Below are 14,409 nucleotides of genomic sequence, written 5' to 3' on the forward strand. Positions count from 1 at the left end.
TAAGAGTTGTTGGGCCGCAGTTTCAGAGCCAGATTTTCTTAGGAAAGTGACAGCCATATCATGGTCTGTGCTGTCATTTGGCATGACACGTCTTCGTTTTCTTCGAGGCCAAAAAGTTTGGATGGTCGTCCCTGCCCTGAGATTCGTTATTATTTTACAGAATTGCCACTTCATGATGGTAAGGAGAAATTGTAAGATTTCTTAAATCCGTTTTACATGGTTTGTCTTAAATATAGACTCAATTCAAATCGTTTTACATGGTTTTTTTTTGTCTCTTAGCTTTAATTTAAAGGTTATTTTTTATAAATAATTTATGAAAAAATAAATTTGAAATGATTTTAAATTTAAAGTATGTTTTGGTAAAAATGACTTGAAATAACTTTTTTTTTAAATATTATTAGAATTCATAAGCCAAAAATTTTAATTTTTTAATAAATAAAATATTTGAATAGTTTTGTAAAATTTTTTTGTTTCCAGTGAAATTTTTTTAATCAACCACATTCATCACTTTTCTTTAGGTAAAAAAAAAATATCAATTTATAAAATTTATATCAAGCATTGTACATAACATACATAACCAAATATCTTATGTTGGAAAAAAAATTGAGGAAATAATAATTTTTTTATCATGATGAAAAAAAAAAAAAAAGAAGCTAGATTATAATCTTCAAGATGGTGAATTAAGGTTTTAAAAAGGATATTTCATTAGTTAAAATTAGCAGATTTTTTGCCAGCAAGTTTCAAGTTCACAATTTCAAAAGGAGTAAAGATTGAGATTAACGAAGGGTGGCTGGAAAGTATTATGTGATATAAACGTATATTTTTTCAAAAATGTATTTGAATTGGTTTTTCTTTTTATAATTTTGATATCATTATTTAAAAATACTGAAAAAAATTTAATTTATTTAGAAAACAATACATTCCTAAAGGGCTGCTTGGTATTGATATAATATGTTCTAGGATAAAAGTGTATTTGATAATTAGTTACGGTGTTGTATTTATAAATGTTTAAAGCAGCTAAATAGTTTTTGATTAAATCTTATTATTACAATTTAGAGATATAAAATAACCAATAATATTTGTACTAAAAATATTTAAATATATATTTTACTTATATTGATTGATTTCTAACTTTTAGGTATAATTTTTATGAAAATAATTGTTTTTTTAAAAAAACTGAATAAAGTGATAATATATACAAATATGTCATTTCAATAAAATAAATGACATGAGACAAAATATTTTAAAATAGAATGTGTAATTTATTTAAAATAATAATAATAATTTTTCATTTTAATTAAAAAATAAATCTCAGAAGGAATTACCTTGATTTATTTTAAAAAGAAACATTTTTTCTTTATGTAATATGTTAGAAAAAAGAAATTTTATTAATAGGATGCATGTGATAGTACAATCAACCAATTAAAAGGTATATACAAGAATACAATTAAACAATTATGAAAATAATTATAAGCTTTAATTATTTAAAATTTTTGGTTTCATCATTTGATGTAATACTTGATCTCCTCCATAATTGGTGATTGTAAAATTGAATTTTAATTCAAAATTTATTATCTTAATTTGTTTTCTCAACATATCCTCTCAAACTTATGAAGATTTTAAACAAAAATCTTCATGGGTTTGATAACTATATTTAAAAATATTATTGAAATCATGACAACAATTTTTTTTAAAACAATCTCAATAGACCAAGGCTATTCAATAACAACCAAAGAAGAAAAAAAATTCTATGGGACAACATGTACCTTTCAATAGATCATAAAAAATCTAAGTTGAACTTTACTTGAGTTTGTAATTTATAAAACATAACATGGAGTTAATAATTTATAAACAAGAAAAATACCATAAAAGCATAATAAAAAAAAGGTCTTCAAATTGTGATTCTAAGGGAAATTAGAAAAAAAGCTAGAAAATTATAGCATTAGAGTTTAAATCTCTTAATCAAATATAAATTAGTAATAATATGATTTTCTTGTCAGGAATGTATGGTAATGATATAAAGAAAAATGATAAAAATAAAAAGTAAACAAAGATTAAAAGACACTAATAGTTGGCAGGCAACGATAGTCAATATATTGACTTTATTAATAAGATATGATATTACAATCAACAAATATATATATAGACACAAGTAATTGTAAAAAAAATAAAATTATAACATTTAATTATTTAAAATCCTTGATTTTATTCTTTGATATAATATTGACTTTATTAATAAGATATGATATTAAAATCAACAAATATATATATATATAACCAAGTAATTGTAAAAAAAAAATTATAACATTTAATTATTTAATATTTGATTTTCTTAATAATTAATAATTATATTAATCGAATTTCAATCCAAAATATATATACTAGGAACTTGAATGAAGGGAATGCCTGCTTTGAGAAATCCTTTCTTTTTCTTGGATGGATCAGTCTCCGGTAATGAGAGCTTCCGTTCTTGTTTGGTTGCCAAATAACGGCATTTATCTCATGATTGTATTTTGGTTTCATGTGCTTTCTGGTAGCCCAAATCATCTCATAGCCCCACACCTTTTCGCCACCTTTTTCCTTCCTTCTGTTAAAAAACGCTTGCCTTCTTCTCTATCCCTTGTAACTCCCTTAAAAATCAGCCATATTCACCATTAAAACCTGTAGAGAAACCCTTTTAGCTGCCTTCACTGATAATTCAGATAATTATAAGAAGTTGGTCTCGAAATCATACTATAGTTATTCAACCACCAGTAACCTAATGGATACGGAAATACCGGCTGAGGCAGTAGTACCAGGTCAAAAGAGAAGTAGAAAAGGAGGGGATGCAAGAAATAAGAAGGTTGTTAATGGTGGTGGTAGTGGAGAATCAGAGCATGAGATTCACATATGGACTGAGAGAGAAAGGAGAAAGAAGATGAGGAACATGTTTTCTAGTCTTCATGCTTTGCTTCCTCAACTTCCTGCTAAGGTATTTTTAAATTCAGTCTAAAAGATTGGCAAAAAATAGAAGAGTTTGTGCTCTACGAGGGACGAAAATATAAACATTTCTTAATTAATATTACCACAACATGCGATCTAGTTTTGGATGCCTTGATGAACATACATAGGATTGTATTTCATGGGGCTCCTTACATCTATGAAAGTCAAGGAACTTCATTTTTTTTTTTTTGTTAGTTTTATTCGTTGTTTAATTTCATTTTACTGCGATCTTTGTTTTGATTCTTGAAATCACCTTGCTAATTTTTTGTAAAGCTTTGATGAACAAATTTGAATCCATTTGTGCAGGGAAGAAATTATTTGAAATCTTTAAGGTTACATGATCATTAGATCAGTTTCAGTAGGAAGTTGCACTGGGGTCTCATTAAGAGAGAACCTAACTTATCTTCGCTTCTTGTATGTTGGTTCCCTGTCAAGTTCTTGTATTTACTCATGTCAGGGATTTTTTTGGCTGTTGAAGAACAGGTAACTTCGAACTTGTCTTCATCGGTTACCTAGGGTTTTTCAATTTAAATTATCTCAGTTATCGAAAAAAATTTAATTGGTTGTTTGACACAGCGTATAGCGAAAGATGGAAAGCTAATGTTTTTATAGCATTGAATAATTGGATTGTTATTTCATCTCCCACCAACTGAAGGGAAAAAACGTAAAGTGTAAAAATTGTATGCATTTAGTTCTGATTTCGCATGAAAATTATGTGTTTTTTTTTCTTTGCTTCTCTTCAAAGTTCAAATTGATTTCACCCTGAAGCTTGTACAGGCAGACAAGTCCAGTATTGTAGATGAAGCAGTAAAATACATCAAGACCCTCCAACAAACCCTCCAAACCTTGCAAAAACAGAATGTTGAAAAATTCCAGGGAGCTATCATTGACTACGAACCATCAGTGATCACATCACTGACAGATACAGTTGGATCGAGGGAAGCCTCTTTTGCTGCTCTGGGACCATCGAAAAACTTCCCTTTGACCTCAAAAGTGTCTCAGAATTCATTTTCTGTCTCTCTTTCTCCGGCTTGCTTCCAGACATGGTTTTCACCAAATGTTGTCATGAACATGTGTGGTGATGATGCACAATTCAGCTTGTGTTCAACAAGGAAGCCAGGGTTACTTGCCACCATCCTCTACATACTAGAGAAGCATAATTTGGATGTTGTATCTGCTCATATTTCCTCTGATCAGTATCGTAGCATTTACATGATACATGTTCACGTGAGTATAACAAACTTGGCTCGTAACTTTCCTTTTTATGTTTTGGGGATGAGATGAGGGGCTGGAAAACAAATAACAGGCCAAGTGTGTCGTAGATATTTGCTGCATTATGGCATCATCTTTTGGGTTTGGCCATGGAGGCAAATGCCTACTTGAATATTTGCTTATCTGAACATTTTCATACCTTACAATTGCGGCCATGTTATTACAAGCATATAACCTGCATGTAGAGTCCGTCAAATGTTTAAGTTCCTTGTTAATCTAATTAACTCAAAAAATTAAGCACAAGGCTACATACAGCATATGGAAGAAGCATCTTAAACTAACGTTTGGTGCAAGAAACAGTTATTAAAGATGTATTTGTGCTTTTACAGTAATTTAGAGAATAATGTGCTAACATCCCTATCCCCTTACTGTTTTCAATGTAGTCATGCATGCTTCTAATGTTATGGAGCTTTCATATCAGGCCGACGGAGCTTCTGATCAATATCCAGAGGCAATGTCAGTCGAAGATACATTCAAGCTAGCAGCAGGCGAGATGAACTTATGGGTCATGTCATGATGATTTGGAACCATCAACAGAATGGATGTTCACTCTTAAGACTTTGCCTTCTTTTTTTTAAATAAAGGGTGGTTCACATGCATGAAATGGGGGATGCGTAATAAACTATCAGCTTGCTCAATCTACCAGGCAACATGGATATCTAGCTTCTTCGGATCCATGCATCAGGTTCCAATTTATTAATTTTCTGCATATAATCAAGTAATGTGAATGATGCTAGCTAGCGCAGAAAACCGTCACATGTCTGCACGGCTGAACATCAGGAAAGGAGATTAATTTTGGTAGATATACCAGCAAAAGACCAGAGATATGAAGGTTCACTTTTATATTGATCATCTGGTACCTCCATTTGATATGTTAGATTCCCTGCAGATTTATTTTGTGATTGATATAGATATATTTTCGGTTTTTATTGTTAGTCAAAAGTAGCAATTTCATCAACATAGTTATTACACCGGCTTGTATGCTGGGTCGATTAAATTTAAAACTTTTTGTGTAAGAGTTCACCGTGCAACCCTGGTAAATTAACACGTAACTCGGTTAAAATCCACTTTTTTAATTGTTTCATGTTAACTCATCAAATACGTAATCAATTTAATTAATTTGCTTGTCAAACACTACGAATCGACAGGCTTGTCAACAAAGCTCGATTGCAGATTATCCTCTGTTTGTTTGATGCGTTGAAGGTGCAAGGTAGCAAAGATTACGTGACATCTCTTTGATTAGAAAGTGAAGAAGAATCATCTATAAAAGGTGGAAACCTCATGTTGGTCACCGACCTACACACTAACTCTCATTTGGGTCCTTTAATTAATTTTTTTAATTGGGTTTCAAAGCATCGAACAATCCTTATTAATTAAGTCCTTAATTCCATGGATGTCCGTTGATGTTTTGGGTTTTCTTATGCAATAAAAACTAGGGGTGTTCACGGTTCGGATTGGTTCGATTTAAACCAAAAAAACCAACTAAACTAAGTTATATTAATTTTATAAAATATTAACCGAATTAGACCAAAATCCGGTTCAAACTGAACTGGTTCGGTTCTGTTAAATTCAGATTTTTGGCAAAAAAACCAAGAAATCGAATCCTTCACATATCAAACACTAGTTTTCCTTTATTTGGAATTTTATATTTCCTACTATTATAATCTTGAGCTGGCAGGCGAGGAATAATGTAATTTAGCTAATCATTCAGAAGATTTTGTAATAGATTCATTTTTATTATAGTAAATAAGAAAAACTATAAATTTATATTCGATCATTAATCATTGTTTCTTGTTGATATGCCTTGGATCACTGAGCAACACAAAGTAATAGGTTAAAAATTAGCTTGTTATCTTTTTTCTAAAAAAATCATCTCTTTCTACTGCAATTGCAACAACTTGCATAAAAGTAAAAAAGACCTCTGCAAAATAAAAAAGAAGAGAAGTTAAAGAAATGAAGAGATGAGTTTGTGTTTAGCTAGAATTTAGATAATATGAGATCTTCAAGATGGAGACAAATGTAGAGGTAAATTAATTGAAACTTGAAAAGGAAAGGAATATTGAGATAAATATTCTCAGGGTTCAAGGCGGTGACTTTTAGGATTAGGTTTCGGTATTTAACTATTTATACCTCATGTAATTTGTATAGTTTTGATTTCTTAGTTGATCTTGTTCGGTTTGTTGGTTTTAGTTTTAAAACCAAAACCGAACCGAATTTGTTTAAATTTATAGTTTTGAAAATTAGTTTAATCAGTTTTTTATTCTAATTCAATTTTTCAATTAATTTTTTTTTTATTTTCCCGGTTATTTTGGTTGATCGATTTTTTTAAACACACTTAATATAAACAATGTCCTTTTAAAGAGAATTTGACTTTTCTTCGGGTTAATTTTAGAAAGAAGGAGACAATTGAGAAACATCATGATATATTGGGTCTGAAATTGATAAAAGTAGTTGTTTTGAGATAAAGAAAAGGAAAAAAAAAAAACGTGAGGGTCATTTGTTGTCACTTTTTTTTTCTAATTAATTTGATGATGAAATTAAAGTGTTCAAGTATTTTGGTTAGACTAATATCTTTTGACAAAGTGTTCACGTTTTTTTTTTCTACGGTATCATTGAACTCGCTTGATACAATTATAAGATTAGATTTATGATTGATTTGATTTCTTATTCAAATTATGGATTAAATAAAGTAATCTAAGTTCTAACTTAAAAAAATATATCATTTTAATAAATAAAAAATAGATTTTTTCACTAACTCACTTGAACCAAATCTCAAATCAATGCGTTATTTAGTTTACCAGCCGGATGGAATCTTATAACTGTGAGACATTAGAAGTGTAGAAGATCCTTTAATCTCTCTACTTTCTCTTTCCGAGCAAATTAAATTGAAGAGTTCATTTCCTCTTTTTTCTCCTTAACCCTCGAAGCTCGGACAATTGTATCCAGGCATAGCACGACATGAGGATCGAGGAGGTCTCTTGCCTCAATTTACCAATACGAGGTCCTTTAGCTGCTGGGCTTCTACTGCGGGGCTAGATATGTCGGTAGAAACTACGAAGTTTATAGCATGTGATACTAAGAAGCCCCATAACGGGTTGTCTTCGAAGTAAACAAGATTGATTACGCATGTGTGGAATCTATGGATTAAATTAAATCAAAGTAAAGGTTTTAATAAAATTTTATATTTGGAATTTTTAAAGTATTAAGAGTTGAATTATAAATGGAATTTAATTCTTAAAAATGCTATAAATCTAGTCTTTTCAATATTAAAACTAATTTTTCTAAAATATTCATCTTGCCTTTTTTATAAAGAACTTTAAAGAAATAAAATGAATTAAATTTTATTTTTTAAAACATGTAAATCGAATTTAATTATCAGTTTAATTTAATTATAGCTACCAACATTATGTTGAAAATAAGAATCAGGCTCGGCGTCAGCTTCTTCTTTACTACCAAACCTAACCAATGAAATGGGGGAAATTATGGGAAATATTGGCAGTGACACATTGAAAGTGACACCAAGAACGAGTTATATTTACTCCACAGGGGGCACAGATTACTGGGGTCCTAGCAGCCTGTTCTTCCTCGACTCGTCTTTTTCTTTTGTGTTTTGCTCCTTTAATTATGAGGAGTGATGAAGGGTCGCTGGTTGGAGAGGGCATTTTCCTTTTCAATCTATTTTTTTTTTAAATCTTTTTTGAAAAGTAGAGAAGAGAAGAGACAGGTAAAAAAATTGGAAATTTTTTATCAAGAAAGAATAAAAGTTTTGAAATAAATAAATAAATAGGTGATGGTCAAAGCTGCTCAAGGGATTATTTGGTTATTTTTATGCTATAAGGATTAATTAATTACTTTCAATAAACTACAAGGACTAAGTTATAATTAACTCGTTTTTCTTGTTATATGGCTCCATGAGTAAGATTTTAAAGTTTCTTCGAGTGGTGTTTCGAGCTTAAATTCTAAAGAAATCAATAAGAAAATCTCATAACAAGTATTTAATCTCATGATATGAAACTTAAGAGATGACCCATTAAATTTTGGAGATTTTTTTTAATTTTTTTTTTAAATAATATTTTTTTAATTTTATTTTTTGAAATTAAAAAAACTATCCTTATTATTCTAAACTTATACAATTCTTTATCTCAATCGGGTTTAACAAAGAGTATGGTCATTTGAAATATTAGTTTGGTTTAAAATGACAACTTGATCAATGCTGATTGACAATTAAAAAAGATCCAAGAAATCCAGAAAATATAGATTAAATCTTAAATAGTTAAAATCAGAGAAATATTATGATATTTTATTTATTTGAAAGTCATTTTCAATTCTAAAAAAAAAATGATAAGATAGTTATTTTTTATACAAATATAGATATGGAAGCAAATAGAATAGGTCAAAGCTGCTCAAGGGATTATTTGGTAATTTTTATGCTATAGGGATTAATTAATTGCTTTCAATAAACTACAAGGACTAAGTTTATAATTAACTCGTTTTTCTTGTTATATGGCTCCATGAGTAAGATTTTAAAGTTTCTTCGAGTGGTGTTTCGAGCTTAAATTCTAAAGAAATCAATAAGAAAATCTCATAACAAGTATTTAATCTCATGATATGAAACTTAAGAGATGACCGATTAAATTTTGGAGATTTTTTTTTAAAAAAAATTTTAAAATAATATTTTTTATTTTTTTTTAAATTAAAAAAATTATTTTTATTATTCTAAATTTATCCAATTCTTTATCTCAATCGGGTTTAACAAAGAGTAAGGACATTTGAAATATTAGGTTGGCTTAAAATAACAACTCGATCAAAGCTGATTGACAATTAAAAGAGATCCAAGAAATCTAGAAAATATAGATTAAACCTCAAATAGTTTTAAAATCAGAGAAATATTATGATATTTTATATATTTGAAAGTCATTTTCAATCCTAAAACAAAAAAATGATGAGATAGTTATTTTTTATACAAATATAGATATGGAAGCAAATAGAATATTCAATTTTTCTATATTATAACAGTCCACCAACCAATGGATATATATGATCTCATTTGAGATGCGATTAGTACTAACCCACCAGAGTATCAGAATAATAAATAATAGCATAGTTTCTCTTATCTCCCTGATTGTTCATGTCTCTACCATGAAAATTTAATTAAATGCGGGGAGGAAGTGGGATAGATATTATAAGTACTATAAAATGAATTGAGTTATAGACATAAAACTGTAAGAAGTCAACGATTTCTTGTCGAATGAGATATAGGTAAAGATATAAAAGACAATATTCTTAATAAATATCATGGTTGTCCTATCTGATACTCATAGAGAAAAAAAAATAAATCTTAGATCACCGGGCTAATCTAAAATAATTAATTTTATTAAAATAATGTTGTTGATTTAAAAAAAAAAACAGCATTGACCTAGTTAAAATTAAATTAACTTTCATCTACTCAAACAAAATTACTAAAAATATAACCGGGTTTAATATCTTAAATTTAATTAAAATCAAGTTTGGAATCATAAATTTTCAAAATCAATCTATTTATTAAACTAAGTTTAACAGCTATAATAAATACCTCATAAGCATTCCATCGCCCACATATTTTTATTGGTTCTTCGCAAACCTATATTGACAAGAGATCAAAAGATAACCTTCAAAGCATGTACGACAGATTTAATCTAGTTACTTTTATTTAAATAAATAAATTTATTTTTAAATTTTAATATCAGCTTGACTGAGTTTGTATTTAGTTTGGCTAAATTAAAAATTTATTTATTATTTTTTTTGGAAATAGAGTACATCCATTTTTTTGTTTTTTTTGACAAGTATTAAAATAGTTTTTTTCTTTTACAGTTGTCAGAGTTAGAAAATTATTTTTTTTCAACTTTTTATTTTTTCAAGATTTTTAAAAATGAATTCAAAAAGTGAAAGCTCTTTTTGGGAGAAGCAAGTCAATTAAAATTTACTTGATTAATATATTTTTTAATTCAATATAAAACCTAATTTAAATCAAATTTTAAAAATCATAAATTTTCAGAGGAAACACGTCAGATAAAACCAAATTTGACCACTATAATAAATAAATACCACGCTATGATTTCATCACCACAAGTAAAAGCAAGTTTGACAAGCTTAATAAATAAATAAATACTGCACTTTGATTCCATCACCACTATATTTCAAGTAGTATTTACCTAATCCACAATACTACATAATATTCCACAAACCATAAATCTAACTTTAGACTTAATCACCCCACCAATAAAGATCAGGAGACTCTTGGATAATACCACTAAAACAAGATTAGCTATTTCTGCTTGTTTTCTAGGTTGAAATGTATTTTGTAATTTTTTGTAATTTTTTTTAATATATTAATATCGAAAATAAATTTTAAAAATATTATTTTAATATATTTTAAGAAAAATAAAAATAAAAATACCGCGCAAGAGGTTCTCTAGGTAAATGGAACGATCATGACATTGACTGCTTTCTACTAGTCCCACTCACGCCAGCTGCTCTCCTCTCTCACACTATTGCTTTCCCTGGCTCTTTGCTCTCAATTGCTTCCCTTCTTTCACCATTTTTGTCGCTGCTACAACACTTGCTCCTCTGTTTTCTGTTTGCTTAGCCTAAACTAACCTTTTATCTTCACTCTTCGTGCAAAAAAACAAAGAAATTTAACAAGAAGTAGACGAAAGAAGAGAGAAAACAAGTACTTGCAGCAGTAGCAATGTCTAACTATTTCTTGAACGATGAGCTATCGAAGAAGACATCAATCTTTGGTTTACGTTTATGGGTAGTGCTTGGTATTTGTGTAGGAGCTGCTATAGTTCTTCTTCTTTTCCTTATCTCTCTCTGGCTCACTTCTAAACGTAATAAGACTAGTAATAAAGCCAATAAACCTGTGGCCACCCCTAGTTCTGCCACCACTAAATTCGTTTCATCTCTCAACAACAACCCCACAATCCCCAACATTTCTAAAGAAATCCAGGAAATCCGGGTCGACCCGAAAAAACTTAACCACCCGGATCCATTTCCGGATTCGGAGCTCCAGAATGAGGAGGAGACGACTAGCCCTGTCGGTGGGGGGAATAGAATTCATATCGAGATTGGGAAGGATCATAGAATTTCGTACCCCGAGCGGGTTGGCGGTTTGGGGAGTGGGAGTGGGGAGACCCGGTCTGGGCCTCGGTCGGGTGATCAAGCGGGTGCGGTGATTGCGGTGCCGGAAGTTTCACATTTGGGGTGGGGTCATTGGTATACACTTAGAGAGCTTGAGGAGTCTACTAATTATTTTGCTGATGAAAATGTGATTGGTGAAGGCGGGTATGGAATTGTTTACCGTGGTCTTTTGGAAGATAATACTAATGTTGCTGTCAAGAATTTGCTCAATAACAGGTAATGAATGTGTTTTAAGTCATTATTAGTACATATTTTATATTGGGTTTGCCTTTTTTTTTGCCAAATTTGTTAATTGTCAGTGCTTTGAGTTTACTTTTGAAGTATGTGGTTGGTCTTTTTGTTTGTTTGTTAAAGTTTGTGAGTTTAATGGTTTCTGGTTTTGATTTAGGGGACAAGCTGAGAAGGAGTTTAAGGTTGAGGTGGAAGCAATTGGACGAGTACGGCATAAGAATTTGGTTAGGTTGCTTGGTTATTGTGCTGAAGGAGCTCATAGGTTTGTAATTGAATATCCCGTTTGTGATATTTATTTTGAACTTTGGTTTTTAGTGTTGCAAGCTTGAGTTTTGTTTCATGCCTTTGAATTTTAGAATTCTGGATGTAATTATCCTTTTTTGATTGTGTTGCATTTTTGTAGTAATGGGTTCATGGTTGTTATACAGGATGCTTGTTTACGAGTATGTTGATAATGGAAACTTAGAGCAGTGGCTTCATGGAGATGTTGGGCCTTGCAGCCCTCTGACATGGGAGATTCGTATCAATATAATAATTGGAACAGCAAAAGGGTAATGATTTTATTGAAACATGTTTAATCATAAGAGCTTCAATGCTTTTATTTTTTTTCCTTTTCCATTGCTTGTTATGACCAGAGCTTAATTGAAAATATAGGCTGACATACCTGCATGAGGGACTTGAGCCCAAGGTCGTTCATCGTGACATCAAATCGAGCAACATTTTGCTTGATAAGCAATGGAATCCTAAAGTATCTGACTTTGGCCTCGCAAAACTCTTGGGGTCAGAAAGTAGTTATGTGACAACTCGTGTAATGGGAACTTTTGGGTTAGTTAAACTTCTTTTACATGAAATCTATATCTCCATCCTTTTAATCAATAACTATCTGCATGATCTTGGTCGAAAAATCGAAATTACAAGTATGCTCTCCTCTTTGACAGATATGTGGCTCCAGAGTATGCCAGTACTGGAATGTTGAATGAAAGAAGTGACGTGTACAGCTTTGGCATTCTTCTTATGGAAATAATTTCTGGAAGGAATCCTGTTGATTACAGCCGCCCTGCAGGAGAGGTTTGTATTTGCCAACAAATTCACTTGGCGAATTGTCTTTTAACTACTTCAATATAGTTTATACATCTATACCCTTGATACGAATTGGCAAGTCTGACTTTCAGGTGAACCTTGTTGAATGGCTTAAAACAATGGTCACAAATCGGAATGCAGAGGGGGTTTTGGATCCTAGACTGCCGGAGAAGCCTTCTCCAAGGGCATTAAAACGTGCCCTATTGGTGGCATTACGCTGTGTCGACCCAAATGCTCAAAAGAGACCGAAAATGGGGCATGTGGTACATATGCTAGAAGCAGATGAGTTCCCCTTCCGAGATGTAAGAGCTCATTTATCTCGGCAACTAATTATTTCATTTATAGTTCTTCTATCTCAGTGTTGTCTCTGAAGCTACACCTTGATATTCCTTTTCCATGTTTCTTTGTTTTTATGAGATTGGCATGCCCATATCAATATAGTTAGGGCAAGAACTGCAAGCTATGGCTAAACAATGAAAGTTTGGCAATACTTTATGCTAACTTCAGTTTCTAATGGGGTGTTAATTGCACTTTGTTTCTGATAGGTCCATTTCTTAGAAAGTTTTGTTCAGCTCACCCAACACTTTAACTGATTACCTTGATTAAGCTAAAAGTAATCTTGCCAAAATTGTCTGCTTGTTACAATTGTATTTCTTCTTACAGCCTTGTTTAGTTTTACAATAAAACTCAGAAGAAAAAAAGCACAATTTCAAAATTCAGTTTCTAGTTATAGAATTCTCGTACCATCGAAGCATATGATTATGTGGGGGTTTAGGCTTTTTGACAGGCTTGACTATATTTTGTGCAAATTGTGATAATATTTTTGTGGTTAATTTTGTCTGTTGAACATGTAAAGCAAATGAAAAATTGTGTATAGTTATCTGCCGGTGCCTCCATCAGGAATGCCTTTTGCTCTTATTTACAGGACCGTAGAGTTGGCAGGGAACTTGGGCGCTCCCATCATGATGTCATGAGGATGGATAAGCGTGTAAGTGAATCAGGTGATAGTAGTGGGTATGAAAGTGGTGTTCAAACCAACAAGTCATTATGGAGAAAGAAAGAACCAGAAGAGCAGTGAGCAGGCCTGCCACACTTGTCTCAGGTGAACCAATTCACTTGTTTTGTCCGTTTCTCTCCATTCAGATCTGGCACAGTCAGTCACTTCTCCTGTATATGCTATCCGTATTATTTTGAGTTTGCACTATCGGTAAATTCTGCAGCATTTTCTGCCAGTCTGTTCAGTCGATCTGAAAACATCTTGTAAATCCAGCTGAATATGCTACTGTTTGACACAACTGATTCATGAAGTACTTTTCTTTCTCTGATAGATCATTTTAACAGCATGGAGTCAATGACATGTTTCTTGATTTTTTCTTCCGTATATCTTTGCTATATAAAGTTTCAGGGAATCATTCAAGCAATCGTGGGATCAGATAGTAGGAATAAATTTTGTTACAGATATGTTGCTTATATTGCTCTGCTGAGGCCATCAATATTTCTGTTTAGAAGTTTGGAAATTGGAGCTCTCAATTTAGAAATTTTCTACCTATGCACTGTTTTCTCAGGAGACAATGATCTAGTAGGAAGAATTCTGCGACCATATCTAATTTTGATCCTCTACAGTGTAGAGGTCTACATGCAAAGCTTAGGATTCTCAATTTTACC

General features: G+C 31.2%; 2 protein-coding genes across 2 annotated transcripts; both read left to right on the forward strand.

Annotated features, from left to right (window-relative positions):
* Nucleotides 1-2,632: 2,632 nt before the first annotated feature.
* Nucleotides 2,633-5,099, forward strand: LOC105129299 (transcription factor bHLH95-like). The gene is made up of 3 exons (XM_011031291.1): nt 2,633-2,971; nt 3,760-4,209; nt 4,676-5,099. The coding sequence occupies exons 1-3, from the start codon at nt 2,762-2,764 to the stop codon at nt 4,769-4,771; spliced, it is 756 nt and encodes a 251-aa protein (XP_011029593.1). The 5' UTR covers nt 2,633-2,761; the 3' UTR covers nt 4,772-5,099.
* A 5,658-nt stretch (nt 5,100-10,757) lies between these two features.
* Nucleotides 10,758-14,165, forward strand: LOC105129309 (Protein kinase superfamily protein). The gene is made up of 7 exons (XM_011031302.1): nt 10,758-11,649; nt 11,822-11,926; nt 12,093-12,215; nt 12,319-12,489; nt 12,603-12,732; nt 12,837-13,046; nt 13,670-14,165. The coding sequence occupies exons 1-7, from the start codon at nt 10,982-10,984 to the stop codon at nt 13,820-13,822; spliced, it is 1,560 nt and encodes a 519-aa protein (XP_011029604.1). The 5' UTR covers nt 10,758-10,981; the 3' UTR covers nt 13,823-14,165.
* Nucleotides 14,166-14,409: the final 244 nt, after the last annotated feature.

The sequence above is a fragment of the Populus euphratica genome, unplaced genomic scaffold (genome assembly GCF_000495115.2).
Source record: "Populus euphratica unplaced genomic scaffold, PopEup_1.0 scaffold2.1, whole genome shotgun sequence".
Taxonomy (NCBI): domain Eukaryota; kingdom Viridiplantae; phylum Streptophyta; class Magnoliopsida; order Malpighiales; family Salicaceae; genus Populus; species Populus euphratica.

Bases quoted from the DNA above. Each gene is read 5' to 3' on its own strand.
- LOC105129309 (XM_011031302.1), top strand. From the start codon at position 10,982: ATGTCTAACTATTTCTTGAACGATGAGCTATCGAAGAAGACATCAATC. The intron at 11,927-12,092 runs GTTTGTAATTGA...GTTGTTATACAG, and splicing joins TGTGCTGAAGGAGCTCATAG to GATGCTTGTTTACGAGTATG. The intron at 12,216-12,318 runs GTAATGATTTTA...TTGAAAATATAG, and splicing joins ATAATTGGAACAGCAAAAGG to GCTGACATACCTGCATGAGG.
- LOC105129299 (XM_011031291.1), top strand. From the start codon at position 2,762: ATGGATACGGAAATACCGGCTGAGGCAGTAGTACCAGGTCAAAAGAGA. The intron at 2,972-3,759 runs GTATTTTTAAAT...AAGCTTGTACAG, and splicing joins TTCCTCAACTTCCTGCTAAG to GCAGACAAGTCCAGTATTGT. The intron at 4,210-4,675 runs GTGAGTATAACA...CTTTCATATCAG, and splicing joins TTTACATGATACATGTTCAC to GCCGACGGAGCTTCTGATCA.